Source organism: Acomys russatus, chromosome 5 (genome assembly GCF_903995435.1).
Source record: "Acomys russatus chromosome 5, mAcoRus1.1, whole genome shotgun sequence".
In the NCBI taxonomy this organism is placed as follows: domain Eukaryota; kingdom Metazoa; phylum Chordata; class Mammalia; order Rodentia; family Muridae; genus Acomys; species Acomys russatus.
The window spans coordinates 43,961,953-43,984,463 of NC_067141.1; the positions used below are offsets into that span (position 1 = coordinate 43,961,953).

The 22,511-nt window shown below is 46.2% G+C and overlaps 1 protein-coding gene across 1 annotated transcript in view; it reads right to left on the bottom strand.

Annotated features, from left to right (window-relative positions):
• LOC127189440 (tight junction protein ZO-2-like) overlaps positions 1-22,511 on the bottom strand; it is a 77,951-nt gene that overhangs the window by 24,240 nt on the left and 31,200 nt on the right. Inside the window, 9 exon segments of the mRNA XM_051146268.1 lie at positions 680-810; positions 907-1,015; positions 3,757-3,910; positions 5,077-5,180; positions 10,344-10,479; positions 10,481-10,963; positions 11,910-12,012; positions 14,404-14,528; positions 18,122-18,175. Coding sequence (XP_051002225.1) covers positions 680-810; positions 907-1,015; positions 3,757-3,910; positions 5,077-5,180; positions 10,344-10,479; positions 10,481-10,963; positions 11,910-12,012; positions 14,404-14,528; positions 18,122-18,175 — 1,399 coding nt within the window.

A 22,511-nucleotide genomic window follows, 5' to 3' on the forward strand; every position in this document is an offset into this window, starting at 1 on the left:
CTGCATGTACACATACAGGCCAGAAGAGGGCATCAGATCCCATTTAGATGGTTGTGAGCCACCATCTGGTTGCTTGGAATTGAACTCAGGATTTCTCAAAAAGAGCAGCCAGTGCTCTTAACCACTGAGCCATCTCTCCAGCCCCCTCATTTTTATTTCTTTAAAGAGAAAAAAGAAAGGTGGGGGGAGGGGGATGAGAGAAAGATGAAGCTTAACTTTAAGGCATTAATAGTTATCATAGTTTCTTAAAGTCAGGGAAAAACAAACAAACAAACAAAAACACACAAAGTAGAAGGTGCTCATGCATGCATGAAGCAGTGTTCCTTACAGCCAAAAAATATATTTTCCCCAAATATAAATATTTATGTACCTAGAGTTATGATGATAATTACAGTGTAGGAACAATGAGAATAATGTGCCAAAATGTGGCCAATTATGATCATATATTAGAATGGATTTTACCTCCCACATTAAAACAGAAAAATAAAGAGGGTCTCTTCATCTTTACAAATTATTTTTAAATAAATTTGCTTTTTTTCCAGCCATTCCCTGGTAATACCAAGCCCATATTTCTGAACACAAGCCTTCCAGTCAGTGGAGCTGGGCTGGGAACATATGGTTTGCATGAACCAGCTTGTGTAAAACATATACAGAGAAAAGAATGATCTGGAAGCCTTACCTGGCATTTCTTCCTGGTACTTGGGCTCCTTGGCCTCAGTGGCACCTGCAGCTGTGATGTCCCCTGTGGACTTGAATGGAGTGGGTGTGGCGCCCATCCTGGACAGTCGGCCTGAGGTGTCCTCTCTTGAACTGAAGCACATACATGGTCTTGTCTCAGCAGATTCAGTCACAACACACAGTCACCACACGCACCGGGACTAACAGAAACGAAAGCCCCCGCCTTACCTTGGCCTCTCCTTCAGCTTCTCACTGGAGGAATGAAAATCCTGATCAGAATACTGCTGGCGTCTCTCCTCAGGAGAAAAAGATCGGTTGGACTCTATTTCCGAGATATCTGGTTCAAAATAAGAAAAGATGGCTTCAGTGAGACACATATGTACCAAAACTACACTGTTCTCTGAGCAGGAAACATAAGGGAAACCATCAGCTTAGCAGTTCTTTCTTTTACTGAGGGAGGAAAAAAAAAAAACCCTTCCTAGTTTTCAGAGAGAGAGATGACTTACTGAAGAGGCAGTCAAATACAGAGCCTTACTGTCACAACCCCTTCAGGGGAGTCTGTGTGACAAATGATACCGCACAGCCTGAGGCGATGACCCTCTAGCCAGGAGAGCCTCCTAGAATGGGTGTGATGTTCCTGCCAGGAGTAACTGATTGCAGCCTTCTTGTTTTGGAACATTCTGTTTTTACTTTCATATCAGAACTTTTAAACGTAACTGTGTTGTTAGGAGATGCCTTAACTTGGGACTGCAGCCAAGTTCCATTCCACTTGTTAATAAAAACATGGCTAAGGATTAATCATAGTTTATATTATGACTAACAAATAAAGTGTTTAAGAAAGCTCCAGATAGCGTCAAGAAGAGCTAAGAAAACACTGTCTTGACTCACAGGTGTTTGGCATAATGAGAGAACATTGACCTTTGATAAAAAGGGCACATGCACTGATACCAATCTAAATAACTTAAGAATGATGATTCAAGATTGATGACAAAAAAAAAAGATTGATGACAACATTATTACTTTGCATCCTGTATTTTGAACTGTGACTTTCTTGAAAGGAAAAAAAATTTAACCACAAAAATACTCCCCATTCCAAAAAATGTGTATAAAAATCTAGCTTGCTTGCCTGCAAAATAAACTCAGATTCAAACACTCCCCTGGGTTTGTCTGTTTGTCCCTTCACCTATCTTTGCCCACCGATGCTTCCAGAACTCTTGTTCCCAAGGACCTATACCCAACTGAGATGTCCGTGGCACCTTACACTTCTCTCCTCCCACTTGTTTTCAAAGCTGTGTTAGGGAGGCCACGATCCAGCTACAAGTAGCGTCCTTCTGTGTCTGCTGTAGAAACTGCTTCCAGAACCATTTCCAACCAAACTGGGCAGATGACTACGTCCCTTATAGAAGATGCTAAGTGTTAACCTGTTCTCCTGCACGGTTATCTATAATACACGACACACTGCAAACGCCGTGTCAACTGTGCTTACACTGGACTGCTGGCAGAACAAGAAAAAGAACCCTGGATTTCCTGGACTCTTTTCCCCACATAGTTTCAACCCACGATCGCCTGAATCTGAGGCTGTAGAAACCACTCTTGCCAAACAGACCAGCGCTCCTTAGAGTTTAATGTATATTCAAACCATGCAGGGACCTCGCTGGATCAGGCTCCCTGACACTGACGCTGTGCAGACCACATGGTGAATGGTAAGGAAATAAACTGTAACCGACTTCAATTGGTGGCCATGGTCTCTCTGCTTTCCTGTTAGCACTGCTTTTAGGATATGCACATGAGAGAGTATTAGCGACCATTTCACTGGACCCGGCATTACATCTCCTTGCTAACACACCCTTTGAAGGTGAGGCAGCGATCTGAACTCCACAATTTGGAGACACCACATGTACTCTGAGAAGGATATTTTACATTATTAACAACCATTTAGAGCTGGCTGGTCCCTAAAGTTCAACATTAAATGTTTCTCAGTGTGAAACAGCAGTTCATGTATGTGATTCCTTCCCTTGCGAGTTACATGCAAAGCTGGAATAAATGCACTTATCCAAGTTTAGAAGAAAACAAACAACAGCAGACAGGGACAGGGACATATATTAATGAGCAACAAGCACCCTAACACTGAGCCATTTTGACTGAGTATTTAGTCAGTCACTTTAGACACTTTCAGAACACCTTCCAAGGGTGGGAAACTGACTGCCTGGCCTCTTCTTAAGCAGATTTGGAATTTATTAGTTTTTGTTTTGTTTTGTTGGTTTTTCGAGACGGGGTTTCTCTGTGTAACAGCTCTGGCTGTCCTGGAACTTGAACTGTAGTCCAGGCTGACCTCAAACTCATGGAGATCTGCCTGCTTCTGCCTCCCAATTCAGAGTTAGAATTTATTAAGATATTTTTGTTTTGCTGTTTTTGTATTTCAAGACAGGGTACCTCTGTGTAACAGCCCTGGCTGACCTGGACTTGCTTTGCAGATCAAGCTAGCCTCGGACTCCCAAAATCTGCCTGCTTGTCTCCCAAGCACTGGCATTTTAACACAGATTTTTCTGATTCTAACACAGATTGTAAGCTCTAGAGTTAACATATAAGACAGTCTAATAAAGAAAGGAAGACACACCCACAAGCACAGGGGGTTTTTTTGTTGTTGTTGTTTTCCTTTTCTTTCATTCTTTGAGGCTAGCCTGGAACCTGCCAGGTAGACAGTGCAGCCTTGCCTCTGCCTGCTCAGAGAGGGATTAAAGACACTGCCATGCTTGGCTTCTGCCACCTTTAAGAAGCACAAAGCTTATACTTTGTGTCTGTGTTAGCACTTAGCAAATGGGTAATGCTTAGTTCATTGGACTGGTCATGCATATTTCTTTTTTTACTATTAAGTTTTGCTCTCAGTGGCCTAATTAAGTGTGTCACAATTTCCTATTGGAAATCTTATTTCAAAAGATGCTTTAATATACAAACAAACAAACAAATCAGGAATACTCTTTGAATCTAAGTTTGAGGAAGGTTCCTTAGCCCCTCTAGCCCCGGGCTGCGTTCAGGAGTGGCCCTCGTGACGCCCCGCCTGGATCACAGGCTTCTTACCTTCTACTTCAGAGTCGCTGTCATTTAGGGATGGGATGTTGATGAGGGTCTGCTTGCTGTCTCTCAGCACCACGAGCTGCAGTTTTCCTCTAGACTTTTCTATTAACTTCCGAGCATCGGTTAAGGACATGTTCTCCGTCACAGTTCCATTGATCTGCGTATATAAAGAATGGTGACGCTATTCACATCAGGACGGCTGTCCACAGCTCAGTTAAAACCCTTACTCCCCCTCCCAGTCCCATCCCCACCCCCACCCCAGAACTGGAAAGAACTTGCTGACTTAGCCGTCATCCAGACGTCAGGATGACGTAATGAAGGTGAATTATGCTTTAAATTAAATGTAACCACACAGGCCCAGAACAGACAAGAGTTGTACTTAGGTTCAGGGTAAATTTAGGTTACTCTGCTAACCTATCTAACTTGCAAGTTCAAGTCTACAGCTTGCTTTACTGCCGGAACACGCTTCCTAATCAGAGAGGTTTAGAAAGACTACCGAACAGTGGCCGGTAGTGCTGCACGCCTTTAATCCCAGCACGTGGGAGGCAGAAGCAGGTAGGTCTCCCTGAGTTCCAGGCCAGCCAAGTCTACTGAGTGGCCTACAGAGGCAGCCAGGGCTACAGAGAAACCCTGTCTCAAAAAGCCAACCACCAAACAAACCTATCAAACACTCAGCGGTCACAGATCAGTGGTTCTCAGACTCACCTTGCCTCGGCATGGGAACCGGAACCTCAACTTTAAATCAACAGGGAGAAAGGAAAGTGTTCCTTGAGGTTTTTCCTTTGTAATTGGTACAGACTCTAAGGCTTCTTTGTCCTTGTTTTTTCCTCTTGGCGGGGGTGGGGGTGGGGTGAGGCTGGGGGCTTGGGGGGTGGGATAGGGGGAGTTGGGGGCTGGGGGTTGGAAAGGGCAGGGCTCCTGAGCTGGGGAAGAGCCTGGCTCCCCAGCTACATCCCTACTCTTTTTTGGGGGTGGGGTGGGGTCTCGAGACAGGGTTTCTCTGTGTAGCCTTGGCCATCCTGGACTCACTTTGTAGACCAGGCTGGCCTCGAACTCACAGCGATCCGCCTGCCCCTGCCTCCCAAGTGCTGGGATTAAAGGCATGCGCCACCACGCCCGGATCATCCCTACTCTTTATATCTGTTTATTTTTGTTCTTTGACAAAGATCACCTCATCCCTCTCCTCTTCCTGCCTCTACCCTCCTCCTCCTGGCCCGCTGCTAGCACTCAGTGATTCTGTGCTGGTGTGTGGGTGTGGGTGTGGGTGTGGGGTGCGTGCAGGCACCCAGTGCTGCACACCATTCCCTGTCCTGGTCCTCTCACCTTGAGAATTATGTCCCCCTCGTGAAGGTTGCCGTCTTTGGTTGCCAGCCCTGTTCTGGTCATTTCCTTGATGAAGATCTGACTCCCCAGGCGCAGACCATACTCTAGAGGACAAACAAGATACACACACACTCTCAAACGTAACTCTGGCTTTAAAGATACTTCAAACAGTTATGAAAATGTAATTCTTATATGGGATAGATACTCTGTTAAGCTAGCTGGCCTGGAATGAAAGTGGGGAATCGGAGAGAGGATGAAGTGGTAGAGAGAATTAGAAAGAAAAAATAAAAATAAAAACAAAACAAAACTAGGGAGGAGAAAGGAAGGTAATACCGTATGCTAACTGGTCAAACTAGGTGAAGGCTATGTGGACATCCGCTTAAAACAAACACTTTCCAAATAAAAGGCTGAGGACAACATCTACTTCCTCCTTCTTACCAGGAGAATGTGCTGGCTCTGAGGCTGCCCACAGGGAGCTGAGGACACAGTGTGTCTCAGCTGTAACAGTTCATACTGCGCGGGGTGTTTGTAAGCTGGGCAAAGCTATGCCTGGAGCACTAGCCATGAGTCAGCAGCACTTTGAACTTTCTCGAAAAAAAAGCAACGCTGCAGTTAGGAGGGGTGCACACTTTTTAATGTGTCAAGTGTTCTACAGACTATGCTGAGTTCATTTACTAAGCTGTAAAAAGACAGATTTTAAGGATGAATTGTAGTGACTTTGAAAGCTAACAATTAAGTAAGCTTGAGAGCCAACACAGTCAGTTCTGAAGTTATTATTATCAGTGTTCTGACTGCTTTGTATACTTTCAAATCAGTCACTTTCTTAAAAAAACAAAAAACAAAACAAAACACCTTACTATCCTCTTGTAGTCACACACACAAAAAAAGTAGTTTTAAAATCAATTGTAGTAAACTCATTTGTAAGGCTCTAGGGTCGCCATTTTAGCACCACAACCAAGAACTAATAGAAGTTCTGAGGCACAGTTCACACCCTCCCAGGGTGGGATGTCTCTCCCAAGGATGACAAAGCCCTGCTGGTTAGAGAGCACACAGCCCAGGACAAAGGGCTGAGAAACTCTGACTCACTTTCCTTATACATCTGAGCCTCACCTAGCCTCCTAAAAGCTTAATGCTCCCTTTGTAACACAGGAGTGTCCGCAAACAGTCCCACTGGCATGTGCTCTGTATGAACACTTCTTTAGTTAAAAAAAAAATAATAATAATAATTAAGCCGGGCTTGGTGGCACACGCCTTTAATCCCAGCACTCGGGAGGCAGAGGCAGGTAGATCGCTGTGAGTTCGAGGCCAGCCTGGTCTACAAAGCGGGTCCAGGACAGCCAAGGCTACACAGAGAAACCCTGTCTCGAAAAAAAAAAAAAAAAAAAGAATTAACCAGCTTCTGTGACACAGCAAGGAACCTGGTGATAGCAGTTCGTGCCTAGCACTGGTTTTCTTAGAAAATTCATTTTTTTATGCAACCATTTGTGTGTGACTTACGTAGAAATAAATAAGCTGTAGGGTAATTTTAGCAAAAGACAGCACTTTTTTTTTTCTTGTTTTCTTTTTCTTTTTTCCCCTCCCTGGTTTTTCTTTTCTTTTCTTTTCTTTTTTTTTTTTTTTTTTATACTTTTATTTTATTACACTTGCCCTCCCTGATTTTTCAAGACAGAGTTTCTCTGTGTAGTCTTGGCTATCTTAGAATTCACTCTGTGAACCAGGCTGGCCTTGAACTCACAAAGATCTGCCTGCCTTGCCTCCCAAGTTCTGGGATTAAAGGCGTGAGCCACCACTGCCTAGCCATTTTGTTTTTGTTTTTTTTTTTTGTTTTTTCCAAATGGAATTACGGGCTGGAGAGAAGGTTCAGCAGTTAAGAGCACTTGCTTCTCTTGCAGAGGACCCAGGTTCAGTCTCTAGCACCCATGTGGTGGCTCACAACCATCTGTAACTCTAGTTTCAGGGCCTCTGATACACCTCAAGCACCAGCAATGCGTGTGGTTCACATACCCACACACAGGTAAAAACACTCACACAAAAAATAAAAATAATTTTTAAAAAAAGGTAAGATTGGGGCCAGTGAGATATCTCTGTGAATAAAGGTGGTTGCTGTCCCACCTAAAGTGACCTCAATCCCTGAAGCCCATAAAGTGGGAGGAGAAAACAGACCCTCATGGAATTGTCCTATGAGCTCCATGCAAACATCGTGCTATGGATGCCCCTCTCCATTGATAAAATTATAAATAATCATAATTTTCTGCAATGGAGGGCTGGAAAGATGGCTCAGAGGGTAAGAACACTGACTGCTCTTCCGGAGGACTCAGGTTCAGCTCTCAGCACCTACATGGTGGCTCACAGCTGTCCATCACCTCAGTTCTACTTTTAAACAAACACTCATACACGGAAAACTCAAATAAATAAAGTCATGGGGGGAAATGGTGTTTGTTTGTTTGTAAGTAGAATCAGGCGAGAACACTTCTCTAGCATATCCTAGGCCATGGGTTTACACGTCATCACCACCGAAAGTTGTTTAATGATATTAAAGTTTGGGGAACAAAACAGTTAAAAGCAAAACAGCCGATCAGGAGAGGAACATTAGCTTTTTATTCCTGTATTTAACTAAGATCAGTTATGACCTGGGCAATCTCATAAGATAATGCCCTCATTTTATTTTATTTAAAGCTTTACTTTTTAAGACTTATTTTCATTCGTGTGTGTGTGTGTGTGTGTGTGTGTGTGTGTGTGTGTGTGTGTGTTGGGTATCTGTGGAGGCCAGAAAAGGGCATCAGATCCCTTGGAGCTGGAATTACTGCCTGACATGGGAGCTGGGAACCGAACTCTGGTCCTCTGGAAGAACCCTGAACACCCCTGAGCACCGAGGCATCTCTCTAGCCCAACACTGTCTCCTTAGATTATGGATCACAGCTCATTAGTGGGTCTTCAACTGATTTAATGAGTGTCTAAGACTAGTTTAAAATTCCACTGCAGTGGGAAACTCTTGAGTATATCACGCAGAAGAAGTAATATTCCAAGAAGCTTCTGTTTAAGATTTTTATATGGAGGCGGATGGTAGCTAAATCTTGCTTGACAGTACCTGCACCCAACTGGCCATGCCATTGAGGAGTTTTCTTAACCGGATTATTAAAGCTGAGAAGACCCATGCTAAATCTGAGCTACACCTTCTAGTTGCGGCTCACATAAAAGGGCATGGAAGAAAGAAGTCTTTGCTTTGTGTCTGCTTGTCCTTGCTCTGCCTGGCAAGCTCGTTCGCCCGTTACGACAGCCAGATTCCAATGTAGACTGAATACCCCCGAGAGCCTAGCAGGCACCAGACTATGACTGCTGAGACAGATCCAGTCTCATGGACTCAGCAACTACGGGATTCTTGGCCTTTCTGAGACTTTCATTAAACTTCTACTGTTAGATTACCGAACCATGCTTACGAATCCCCTTTACATACACATGTATGTATGTACACACACACACACACACGCTCGCACGCTCATTCCGTCAGTTCTAATACATTGTATGATATGGTTGTTTCTATGGCAGGAACACAGAGAGGGGGGGGGGCTGGACGGGGACAGGGAAACAGGAAAGGTTTCCAAATCAATGTCCCTCAGAATGGGTCAAATTTTTGGAAGAAGGTGCCCTGCCCAATGCTCACCCTTAAAAATTAAAACTTCTCTGTTCTCCACACTTTGACACCTGGAGCCAGCTTGGGGCCCAGTGAAGGGCCATCTCCTCATCAATAGCTTTAAAGACTCTGTGACATCTTCATGTCCCCAAAGTTGCTGACAAGGATGGCTCTCCTCAGCAATGTGTGCAATCTCAGCTTACCCCCATCCCACCCCACCCCAACTCCAGGTACCCCTTTACTGTCATTATATCACTCCAGCTATTTAAGTAGGAAAATTTAAGGAAATAGGCTCTTTTTGTCTAAAACCTACAAAAAAAATGCAAAGCCCCAAGCTACAGCATTGTCAGAGGCTCTTCGGCTTTTTCTTCTTAGAACAGTACTAGAACCAGCGAAGACAAAAGTTATGTCACAAGAAATTTCCGCTTCAGGCTGGAGAAATGGCTCAGAGGTTAAGAGCACTGGCTGTTCTTCCAGAGGTCCTGAGTTCAATTCCCAGCAACCACACGTTGGATTACAACCATCTATAATGAGATCTGTTGCCCTTTTTTGGTCTGTATATGTAATAAATAAATTTTTAAGAAGGGGGGTGGGTGGAGAAATGGCTCAGCGGTTAAGAGCACTGACCACACTTCCAGAGGTCCTGAGTTTAATTCCCAGCAACAACATGGTGGTTCACAACCATCTATAATGGGCTTTGGTGCCATCTTCTGTCATACATGCAAACAGAACACTCATATAAATAAATAAATATTTTTTAAAAAGAAAAAAAAGAAATTTCAGCTTGGGAGGCAGAGGCAGGTGGATCACTGTGAGTTCGAGGCCATTCTGGCCTACAAAGCGAGTCCAGGACAATCAAGGCTACACAGAGAAACCCTGTCTCGAAAAAGCAAAAAGAAGAAGGAAAGAAATTTCAAAAGTAGGAAAACAAGGCCCAAGACTGGAAACGGCTCATTTCCTGTTCATCTCCTCATCTCAGATCAGCTGAGTGTGAGCTCCAGCTCCCCCCTACTTACTCAGCTTCAGAAACCTCCTGCATGGACTGTGCTAACAGCTTCACCGCACACAAGTTAATGAATCCAGGTTGGGATTAAGTGTGCCCATGTCTCCAGGAACGCAAGGTGGGGCAAGCAGACTAAAGTGGAGCTGGCTTCCACATACATTCCAAACCCTCTGACCGCCTCCTACCACTAAGGCTGGAGGGAGGGGGCTTACATAAGAGACTTTTCCTCAACACCACCCCTAGCCTAGAACAGAACTCCATCAAGATGAGCAGGAATACTGACTTCTGCTTTGTTTTCCCACACTGAGAAGTGCCAGGTTCACCCAGCATGGCCTGTTCACACACAGACCCCTACAGTCTCTGGTTCCGGGTACACAGGGGAGACTGAGAAGCTTCACTCTGACAAGAGCGGAGGAGAGGAACTTCTCTGAGGATCTGGCTTTGCCTGTGAGACACCTGCGTCCAGATCAGTAGGGCCCTACTGTGTCTCTCTGTTTCTCCTATGGCGGTGAGGCATAAATAAGCTCGCGAGTGCCATCCGGTTCAGGTGGGTGCTCAACACTGGCAGGTGCCAGGTGAGCACCAGGTGATGCTGGCAGGTACGGCTTTCATTCCCATATCACATGTGCCTACCTTCATTTGCCTTGTTTTTGGTCAGAAGGACCCCGATGGGCCTCTCAGGATCATGTTGGCCCCTGTGCTCCTGACGGGATCTAGGCTCAGGGCTAGGGCTGCGGGAGCGTAGGTGTTCGCGGCTACGGCTGCGCTCAGTAATGGGCCTCGGCCTGGGCTCTGCGGTCGTATGATGGGCTATACCCCCGTTCGTAGTCAGGCTCATAGGCTTGGTGATGGGTGCGTTCATAGTCTCTGTCATAGTCCCTGTCAACGCTGCGGCCACGGCTGTGGTCCCGGGATACAAAGTCATGGTCCAGGCCCCGTTCCAGGCTCCGGCCACGGCTGCGCTCACGCCTGCTCCCATAGTCTTCGTGGTCCAGGCCCCGTTCCAGGCTCCGGCCACGGCTGCGCTCCCGCTCCTGGCTCTGTGTGCGATGCTGGGGACGCCCTCTTTCCCTACTGTCCTCCCAGCTGTGGCTGAGCATATCGTGGCTGCTGTACCGGCTCCTCTCGCTGTAGCCGCTGCGGAAACTTCTGCCATCAAATTCATCTATCACCTCAAAACCTCGGTCATCATGACTGAGAGGAGGGCTGCCCTGAAGCGGAGCCACCTGAACCTTCCGGGGCCTCTTGACCACCTGTTCAGACAAAGAGAGTAGATGCAGATGCATAACAGCGCAAACAGAGACAACTGGGAAGGCAGTGGGCTTGGTTCCAGTTTCAATAAAATTGTCCCTCTCAATACTCAGTGTATGTGAGGGGATGGGGGGGGGGGTCATATATACAAGCAAAAACTACATCCCTTAAACACCTGTATCCCTGCCAACCCTCCAAAACCCCTCTCTGGAACCAAGGACAACAAGCCTTACAAAATTAGAAGAGAGGAAAAAAATGACGGCAGCTGTGTATATTGAACACTTCAAAATCCACTTCTGACCCAGTAAGAAAAGCCCCCAAAGGCTCCAGTCAGTTCATAAACGTCAAGTGAAAAGCCAGGAAACGAGGCACTCCTGCACATGTTACAGAAGAGCAGGGGAAAGGTACCCCATCTAGACAAAAAGTGTCTGAGGAGATAAGCAAGCGCAAGGAGGACAGTTGGATCCAGGAAGGCTCATCCTCGGCATCTTGAGACGTGGAATGGATATCAGATGGCGCTGCAGAGTTACTGGTGGTCTTAGATTTGATGACGAGATAGCCCTATTCTTAGGAGACGCGCGCAGCAATAAATAAGTAGGGGTGCTTGCAACCTTCCTGGGGTGGGGGGGGGGGGGGGGGGGGTAACTCAGACACAGCTTTGCCACATCTGTAACATCGAGGCTGCAAAAAGAATGCTGGCCCTGGGTTACATAACTCTGCCAAATGCTCAGAAAACAAATGTTACTGAATTAAACTCAGGTCTTCTGCAAGATCAATATAATACGGGCTCGTAACCACAGAACCACCTCTCCTTTAGGCTCTGATTGAACAAAAAAATATTCTAAAATTTTTGAAGATTTTCTTTTAAAAAGTGTTTATTTACAGTCGATGTGTAAGGCTGTCGGCTTGCATGTATCTATGTGCATGGCGTGCCATCCCAGGACTTACAATGGCTGCGACCTTCCCACTTTTCCTAAGCTGCTGAACGGCAAAGGAATGAGGCACATCCTCCATGGGGGTGCCGTTGACCATGACCACCCTGTCGTTTTCTCTGTAAAGGAGGAACAAACATCAGTCACAGAAACTCATGGCAAGTCATCTAGAACACTGGGGAGAGGAACAGAAGCAGCAAATGAGCCTAGGAGGCTTACTAAGGGGCTCAGGGGGAGCGGCTCACACAAGTCAGGCTAACCTGGTCTGAGCTCGTCAGAGGAAAGGAACCAGAAGCCACACACTCAGCTTCCGGGCTTTTACTAAGAACCACCATGTATGTGTAAAAGGCCTGTCCTACCCACACCACGGGGTTGTTTCCAGAAACCATGAAACAGTCAGGACAGCAAGAGGAACTCCATATTGGTTGTGTACGCTGAAAGACACAGCAAGGCGCAATCCCTCATGTAATCATTTGAGCAATGTCTGCAGGAAAAGAGGTCAAAGCTTGTCTCGGATTCCTTTTCTGTCTTGAGAAGAGTCTTGTGTAGCCCAATCTGCGCTTTAATTCACTGCTCAGCCAACCATGGCCTTAATCTACTGGTCGTTCTGTGTCTAGTTCCAGCTCATGAATACATAGATTATAAATGTGCACAATCAGGCCGCGCTGCTGCTGCTGCTGTTTCTTCTTTCTTCTTCTTCTTCTTCTTCTTCTTCTTCTTCTTCTTCTTCTTCTTCTTCTTCTTCTCCTCCTCCTCCTCCTCCTCCTCCTCCTCCTCTTCCTCCTCCTCCTCCTCCTCCTCTTCTTCTTCTTCCTTTTTTTTTTTTTTTTCCTAGACAGGTTTTCTCTGTGTAGCAGCTCTGGCTGTCCTGGAACTCGCTCTGTAGTCCAAGCTGGCCTCGAACTCACGGAGATCTTCCTGCCTCTGCCTCCCAAGTGCTGAGATTAAAGGCCAGGCCTAGCTTCTTTGCCTCAAGATTCTCAAAGGAACATTAAAATCACAGGGGAGAAAAAAACTTTTAGGCTCATCCAAAGTCATCTTAATTAAAGTTTTATATTAGTCTAACGCTGAGTGTGGTGGCACATGCCTTTAATCCCAGCAGTCAGGAGGCAGAGGCAGATAGCTGTGAGTTTCATTCCAGCCTGGTCTACAAAGTGAGTCCAGGACAGCCAAGGGGACACAGAGAAACCCTGTCTCAAAACAAAAAAAAAAAAATTTTATACTAATATAAATAAAAGACTAACTTTGATAAGACTGCCAACTAATAAGATAGGAACACAGACATTAAATCTCACACAAATTCGACTTTCGAGTAACCTGGCCCACGCAGCCACACAGTTACCTTTAGATTCTTTCCCGATAGGATTCAGAATCCATCTTTTAAAGTGGGGTTATCTCATCAGAACAGAAGGCTGGCAGTTAGATAACTTAGATTTAACTATCAGGAATTTTCCCACTATTAAATTCTGTGGAGAGGAGTTGTTCGCTGGGTTTTTGTTGGAGACGGGTACGGCTAAAGATTAGCCCATGACCCTAGTACATGCTAACCATCTTCACTGAATCCCAAAGCAATGTGTACTAGGACATATATAAAGAGAAGTGTGGGAACTGAGGGTTCAGTTCTGTCAACTTGGCTGGACTGAAAGGCGCCAAGAAGGTTAGTAAAGGCCACTCTTGGCTGTGTCTGTGGGGATGTTTTCAAGAGAATCGAGGTGGGATAGACCTACCCTGAATGTGGGTGACCCATCCTATGTGCTTGAGGAACTAAAGGAGAAAGCCAGAAAGGGCAGGTGCTGTCCCTGTCTTTCCCACGCTCTGTTCCCAGCCACCGTGCTGTGAGCTGCTCTGTTCTACCACATTCTCTTCACCCGGACAGACAAAGCCCTCTGAAACTGTGAACCAAAATAAGTAAGTGCTTCCTTTAAGTTATTTTCTCGAGTGCTTTGTTATGGTGACATAAGCTACAGGTTCGGAAATGGTCCCCAGGGACTGAGAATGTCACTCAGTTGGTATGCTTGTCTAGCAGACATGAAGCCCTGGGCCCAATCCCCAGCACTGCATAAGCTGGGTGCCGTGGCACAGGTCTGTAAATCCAGCTCGTGGGAAGCAGAGGCAGGAGAATTAGAATTCAAAGTCATCCTGGCCTGTGTGGGGAACTGGAGACCAGCCCAGCCCACAGACAGTGTCAGCAAAGTCAAGAATGAAGGGGTGGGGGTGGGGGGGAGGTTGGGGGCAGGGGTTTCACAGAAATGCTATAAGGTTCCAAAGCCCTCAAGTGATGGTTCTAACTACCTTCCTATGGGGTGGGAGGATCCACACACAGGGACTCCCTCTTCCCTCCACATTTGCATGTTCCCCAAAGCCTAGTGACTGCTAAAGCATACCGTATTAGCTGTGATCGGAATTCTCACTCAAGGCTTCAGATGTAAACACACACAATCATCAAAACACACATCCGTTGTCAACCTGCAGGGCTGGCAGGGGTGGGGGAGGGGAGTGAGGACACTTACTGAAGCAAGCCATCAGCGGGTCCCCCTGGGAGCACATCAGAAATGACGATGGACGTTTCCCCATTTTCAAAGTGCGGGTTGTCTCTGCCTCCGGACACTGCAATTCCAAATCCTCTTTTGGAATCCTGTTCATTGGAATTAGGGGGGGAAAAAAAATGAAAAAATCCCTCTATAAGTGGCTTTCAGGATTTATTACAAGCACTCAATAAAATAAAGGTCAAATCAATAAGCAGAGACAGCCCGGGAACAGATGGGCTTACAGAAACAAATGAAAAACCAAATAAAGCCGCCCTGAGGTCAGCTGACAGATTCCTAAAGGGAAATTGCTTTGTATCTAAGGGGGCAGCCTCCTGGAACGTGGAAAAGATTGACAGGCCCAGGCTGACGTTATCTCAAGAGGCAGGAGAAGGGGACTGTCTGCTGTCTCACGACAGATGTGCTGTTCTAACACCAGGTAGACCCTCTCACAGCATCCTTTGGCCTGAGCTGGAACAACTTCAATAAAAACTGGTTCTGCGTGAAACTGTGTTTATAAAGTCTATCTTTAGACAAATGTGAGATGCCTATAATTCCAGTAGGCAAGCCAGCCTGCTCTACAACCAGGGCTCTGGTACATAGGGAAACCTTATCTTCAAAAACAAAACAAAAAGCAACCCCAACAACAACAAAAGGGTAACTTCTGAAGACAACTCCCATCTGGTGCCACAGGGGTGGGGCACAGAATGCTTAGAACATCCCCAGACACCCATAAGTCCTGGGAGCCACTAAGAAGAGAGAGGGAGTAAGTGATGGAGAGATGGAAGAGAAAGAGAAGCAGAACAGTGGGCACAATGGAGAGGCGGGGAACTGGAGACTCCAGGGTAGTGAGGAGCAGCCTGATGTGAGTAGTTGGTGATGCTGAGGCTGTGGTGGAGTCTTGGCCCATGTTGCCCCTAAAGGCCAGGTCTAGGTCTGTGGCCCTGCAGCAGTGGGCGGTCTGTTATCTGTTGGTCTGATGTATTTTGATGCTAATTAATAAAAAAGCGGTAACAGCTGAGCAGGGCAAATGAGATGGGCGTGGCTTAGGTTCCCAGGCTTGGGGGGAGACAGAAAGAATCTTGGGAAGGAGAGAGAGGAGAAGGAGGCGCACCATCATGGGTTAGGTGGAAGAGGAGCACATGGCCAGCGTGGATGGAGGATTTGGCCCAGATGAAGAACATTAGCAAGTATTTGGGATTATAGATGAGAAGTAGCTTGACAGAAATTATTAGAAGAAAAAAGAAAGAAAGAAATGATTAGAAGCAGATGCCCCACTATGGGAAGTAGTTTAGAGGATTGATATCTGCCCTGCCCCAGGTTAATTAACCAAGGCTGTTTTGAAATATATCAGGCGTCTGTGTCTTAACTGATTGCTAGCGGGTTATACTGCTGTAATAATAATTATAGGCCTGATAATAAACATTATTAGGCCGTACAGGTAATATTAACTACAACAGTTATAACCAGAGGCCATTCAGATGTCCCCCATCTAGGAATATATTGACATCTGAGGGCTGGGCAGAGCTGGTCCCTGCTCTCACTGGTTGCAGGACTTGGGAGAGCTGACCCCACCCCTTCTCTGGACAGCATAGGAGAGCTGGCCCTGGGGGTGGGGGCCCAGGTAAGCTATCCCTGAGGGCGTGGACCTGGGCAGTGTCAGAGAGTTGGCCCCCACTGGCATGAACATGGGAGAGCCGTCAAGCTGGCCAATTCAGCTATGACCCAGACCCATCCCAACATGTACCCCATCTATGAACTCCAGGAGCCGGTGAAGTGGCTGGTCCTCCAGAACAAAGCTGCAGGATCTCACCGGCCCAGGACAACAACAGGACATCTGAGAGGAGTCTCAGTGAGGACCCAGTATGGACAGTGCGGCAGAAGCCAGAGGCCTCGAACCAGACCAATGACTCATTGCAATGAACATTTGTAAGAAAAGCTGTCTGGGCAACAGGTATACTGTGTGACACACATGCCACACCGCAGGTTCTACATTGGGATTTTTTGCTTGCTTTCTTTTAATGGGGGGAGCTGCAAGAGTGAAGGATAGATATGGAAAGATGGGGAGATGACTGGGGTGCATGATGTGAAATTCGCAATTCAATAAAAAGTTTGTTTTTAAAAGGTAGAATCTGTGGAGTGGCTTTAAAAAACAAATAAATATATGTAGCATTTTACTTTCAACCCAAAGCAAGGAGTAAACAGAAACTTTTTGTGTGGAGGGGGTACGGATAGGTAGTGTGTGTGTGTGTGTGTGTGTGTCTGTGTGTGTGTGTGTGTGTGTGTGTGTGTGTGTGTGTAGAATACATGTGTGTGCATGTGGAAGCCAGAGGGCACCCTCATTCTTCAGGCACTATCCACCATTTTCTGAGGTTTTGGAGACAATGGCTCTCACTGGCCTGGAGCTTGCTCAGTGGACTTGGCCGGCCGGCTGGTCAGCAAACCCCAGGGATCTACCTGTCTCTGCCTTCCCAGTCCTGGAACTGTACGCATGCACCAGCAAGGCCATCATTTTACAAGGGTGCCAGGGACACAACTCAGGCTCCTGCAATTATGTGACAAATACTTTACTCACTCAGTATCTTACTAGTTCATAGACAGAAACTCTTTTTGTGGTTAACTCCACTCCTTTAAAAATATATTGGGGGGAGGAGGTGCTGGAGAATTCTTCCAGAGGTCCTGAGTTCAATTCCCAGCAACTACATAGCGCCTCACAACCATCTATAATATGATCTGGTGCCCTCTTCTGGTGTGCAAGTGCACATGCAGGCAGAGCATTGTATACATAATAATAAATTACACGCACACATATATCAGGAGCCTAGGTTTTTAAAACAAGAAAAAAGAAAAACAAAACAAGTCAAAGAAACTGACTTTATAGTGTATTCAAAAGGCCAGCAGGAGAGGTGGAGGCAGGTGTAGCTTTAGAGCCCACTGGCCAGCCAAGCTAGACTAAATACTAAGCTCCAGGCCACTGACAGATCCTGTCTCAAAAAGTAACATAAAACACACCTTAGGAAAACCACCCAAGGTTGGCTTCTCATCTCCATAGACAGGCAGATGCAGATAGATAGATAGATAGATAGATAGATAGATAGACAGACAGACAGACAGACAGACAGACAGACAGACAGACAGACACACACACACACACACACACACACACACACACACACACACACTGAACCTCTTGACTTATAAGCCAGTCTTTTCACCTTTACTGCGGACTTACTACTATTAAAAGATAGGTCATTATAGACCAGGTGGGGAGAGGGTATATAGGCCAGTGGACTGGACCAAGGGCCTCTTGTGTTCTCAGCATGTGAGGGGGCATAAGTTCAATTCCCACCTCAAACACCAGAAGGGAGGGTGAGATCGAGAAGGAAGGGTGTGACCACTGGGAAATGTTACTTCAACGTCCTCAAGCAGGCACAGGTTACTTTCATTCCCTCTTCCCTTTCACAGTCTTTCTCTCTGAGGAGAGAAGCATCCCCTGAAGTGTTGTATAGTAAGCAGCATCTGATCAAAAGCACAAGAGCATGTGACTCTCTGGGACAAGCTCATTCCTGCCAGCCAGTTGCAGGGATGCGCTGCCCACCTCAGACAGATTAAAAAACAAGACTGTGTAGGCAAAAGTGAGAAAGATGATGACCTGGGAGACACCAAGGCCAAGAGGAGGATGCACAGACCGTGCAGAACTCACCTTCTGCAGGGTCACGGTGTATTGCTCCCATATCAGCTCCTCCATGCCTGGGCCCTGTGTGGCAGCAAAGACAACTTGAGTGAACACCAGACACCCCAAAGCCAGATATAAAACTGTTTAACTCTACATGCTTTAAAAAAAAATGCAGGCATTTGCTCAAAATATTACACTGGTTATAGTTGTATAAGACCTTCTAGGACATGATAGTCCTGCTACTAAGAGAGTAAATGAAAGACATGGTCAGAGGCTCTAAAAAGAGACTAAGTGGTAAGTAGTGAGCCAGTTGACAACCTCTTTGAAACACCATTGTTAGGAGACTTTTTATATAACATCTTACTTGGGGACCAGCACGATGGCCCAGCAGGTAAAAGTGCTTGTTGCCAAGCATAACAACCAGGGTTCAATTCCTAGGACCAACATAGTGGGAAAAGAGAGCCAACTTCTGAAAGTTGTCCAACGACTTCCACACATGCACCATGGCATGATGAGCATCCACTCATCATGATATCTCCCCCGCCGCCCCCCCCCCACACACACACACACCCATTTTAAATATAATAAAATTTTAATTGCATTTAAATATATTCTCCCATTTCTCTCTCTCCTGTCAAAAATGATTTTTGGCCAGTTTTCTACATCTTAAGAAACCCTTGGCCTTGTAATAATAGGGTGTGTGTCAAATTGAGTGAACTGTGTGGTCTCCTGGCTTTCTGTCAGCAACAGATGGCGTAGAACACATGCCTGGGACTTCCTCTGTTAACACAGTTCTAAGAGATATCCAGGGAGACCCTTAATACAGTGGTGCTTCTTCAAGACTGGCCATCCGTTAAATGCAGGCTGTCTTTAAGAGAGCTAGAAAGGTGGAGAAATCACAAAGCTACAGACAGACCTGCCTACAGACAGACCTAAAGGAGTGGGAGATCAGAGGAGAGACAGCAGAAGGGAAAATACTTCCACATAGGGACTCCTGAGAAACTAGCCTGGTTCATGAGTATTATGGAAATAACTAGAAATTATCGCTCTGGAGAATCCCTATCAAGGGGCCTGTATTCAGGTTTGGAAGTGAGTCCAATTATGGCAAGTGACTGTACATCCTCCCAAAACATGCCAAAGTGGCACTGGTAATGCCACCACATTGAAAATGCAAGGATCCTCTCCAAGGGACATGTTTAAACCAAGGCTTTGGAAGCAAGAATTCCAAGAGATGTAAGAAACCCGAGTTCACAGTTTACATGCACACGTGCATGTATGTGTACACACACACACACACACACACACACACACACACACACACGAAAGTTACAAGAAACAAACTGAGGGATCGATGGCTGCACTCAGGGAGGTAGAGACAAGACAGATGCGAAGCCAGCCTTGTCTACAAAGTGAGTCCAGGACAGCCAAGGCTACACAGAGAAACCCTGTCAAGAAAAAAACAAAAACAAAACAGCAAGCGGCTGGAGAGATGGTTCGGTGGTTAAGAGTACTGTCTATTCTTCCAGAGGACCCAGGTTCAATTCCTGGCACCCACATGGCATCTCACAACTGTCTGTAACTCCAATTCCAGGTGATCTGACACCCTCACACCAATGCTTATAAAATTAAACTTTTTTTTTTTAAAGCTTCAGGAGGCTAACCATGCACTGATAATTATAGAGATGAAGAGGTGCTGAAAAATATCGAAATACTATGGGCTTTCTCCCTGCTCAGACTCCTAACATTGGGACAGAGGCGCTCAGAGCCAAAGACGATGATGCCAACAGATCCACTTGATCAGATAACCGACCCCCTTGGGAAGCACAGAGTTAGGAAACCGCAATTCTGTTTGCACAGAAGAAAGATGAAGTAGCCTCCTGTCAAATGACTTAACTGATTACTTAGACTGAGAGGCATTTGTGACTCTTGTCCTCCCTCCTGCCACCCCCCTGCACACCCCAGCCCCGTGTGCTCAATTCTGGGACATTCCCACGGCTAATACCATCTGTCTCCCAGAGATCAGACTTCTCAAAGATTAAAAAGCTACAATTCATATTAGATCTAGGGTCAGAAAGATACAAAAGGCATAGGAGGGGTAGGCAAAGCCTTGGCTATCAGAGTGCGTGGCGCTGGGTGGCGTGGGGGCGGCGGGGGACGTGGGGCGGGGGGTGGCGGCATAGCAGGGTGCTGAAGCTAAGAACATACATGTGTCCACACAACGCAATACGCAAACATTGTCAAAGGAAGACGAAGACACTATGGAGCAACCCTCCCAAATTGTTTGTTTAGCATGAGCACTGTTTTTATTTTGCTTTGGCTTGGGGTTTCTGTAGGGGAGGGAGGGTCTTCCTTTCTTTTGCCATGCTGGGGATCAAACTCAGGGCCTTGCACATCCGAGGCACTTGTTCTACCACTGAGTTACCCTCCCAGCTCAGTTTTTCTCTTTAATAATAAAAGACAGCAGGCTGGTCACCGGTCAAGATGACACATGACTTTAATCACAGCACTCACTCTGTGAGCTTCAGAGCAGTCAGGGCTACGTAGTGAGAACCCATCTCAAAAGAAGGGGAAAAAAGCAAAGGAACGTAACACAAAACTGAAGGTGAAGCAGCCAGGGAAGGAGAAGGGGGTGGGACACAAGAGAACTGAGTTTTATGCTTTGGTGGGGACGAGAGAACGCGATGAACTTGGAATATTTGCTATACATTATGCCTTCCATACCTATTTTGTAGCTACCGATCATTTCATAAGTTCAAAAGTGCCGAGGGTAGGGGTAGGGGCAGCAAGGGGTGCTCAACTTCCAGCTAAGGCTCTAACACCCAAGGCAGCATCTGGTCCCAGAAGTTTGAATACGATTTCAATTTCACAAGGGGCAAAGGAGCGTGTAACAACTTCTCCTGGGAGGAGGAGGCAGGTAGGAGCAGTGTCCACAGTGTGAGAGCGACAAGGACAACAAGAAAGACACGTGCAGTGGGTACAGATGGGGGCAAGCACTGGGTGTGGGGGAGCCCGGGGTGTTCAAGACTCTTCAGCACCTCTCTTTCCTTTATTAGAAAGTTGAAGGCGGCATAGAATCTTGAGCAGATTAAATCACAGAAGGATCTGCAACTTCAATCACCTGAAAAATCTGGACCCATCTATAGGCCCAGGGTCCCTTGTCAAGGTCAGAAATAAGATTCCATCCACCGGAAGCCAGCTGCCATGTGCTTTCTGTGATTTTCTCTGATCACATTACTTCCCATGGAAGGAACATTAATGGTAACCTCCTCCATATTAGAACAGTCATTCCTAGAAGCCATGGAAAGTTAGGAGCTTTGTGGATTATCGTAAAGAAGAAGCTTTGTAGAAGTTATTTTAAGAATGACCCTGAACTAATGCCAAGACTTATTCAATCTGTTATTTTTATGCCTTTTATAGGGTTCATTTTCTTGGGAAACACTTCACCAAATGGGTAACTACCCTTTAAGAGTGGGAAGAGAGTTCTGTTGGCCAAAGGGCTCACTGCACGAACACGAGGACCTGATTCAATCCCTAGAATGTAGGTAAAACCACCTGGTGATCCCAGACCTGGGGAGGTGAAGACAGAGGGGTAATGGGGGCCTGATGGCTAGCCAGTCTCGCAAGCTCCAGGCTCTATGAGACCCTGTCTCAAAATCCAGCTCCTGAGGAACAATACTGGCAAGTGAGCCCAGACTCCACACACAAGCGGAGTGCACACACATGTTCACTCTGCCTCCCAACACACACAAAAAGAAACATTTAGAACCAACTGCGGGTAGATAACTAAGTCTTGACTGCCTGTAATGATCCTGAACAGGCAACTTTGAAGCTCCCTGACCATACATTGCTGCTTCACAGTGACAGAGACAACTAAGATTCATCTCAAGATGTTTATTAAGGACACATTTTTATCATAATCCAAGCCACACAGCAAATGCCCGTCCATGTTACAATACCCTGTGGGCTAAAAGTAATGCAAGAAATCTCCCCTGTGATGTGAAAGCCCTGACATTGGCACATGGTCTTCTACAGGATAAGAAGGTTAAATGTTTGATCCCAAACACAAAATGCTCTAACACACAAAGCACTTTGCTAATCTGTACCCAAGAAGCCAAGCTCGCTGAGATTCCCAACACATGGGAAACGGCAGAGTCTCTGACTCACAAATCCAGCGAGCGGCTATCAGTTTCACCTAGGACTGCTCAAAATAAGACCAGTATTTAAAATTCTACCATTGACTGCAAACCGCATTCTGCAATCTCACAATTTGTTACTAGAAGCTGCCAAGACACAAATAAATCTGAGGATAAAGGACTCACTGTACCACTGTGTGAAGGGCTCGGCTCCCCTCCCCTCCCCTCCGGCATAGAAAGAGCAGGAAAGAAAGGGGAAAGCTTAGAGAGGACTCACACGGCCT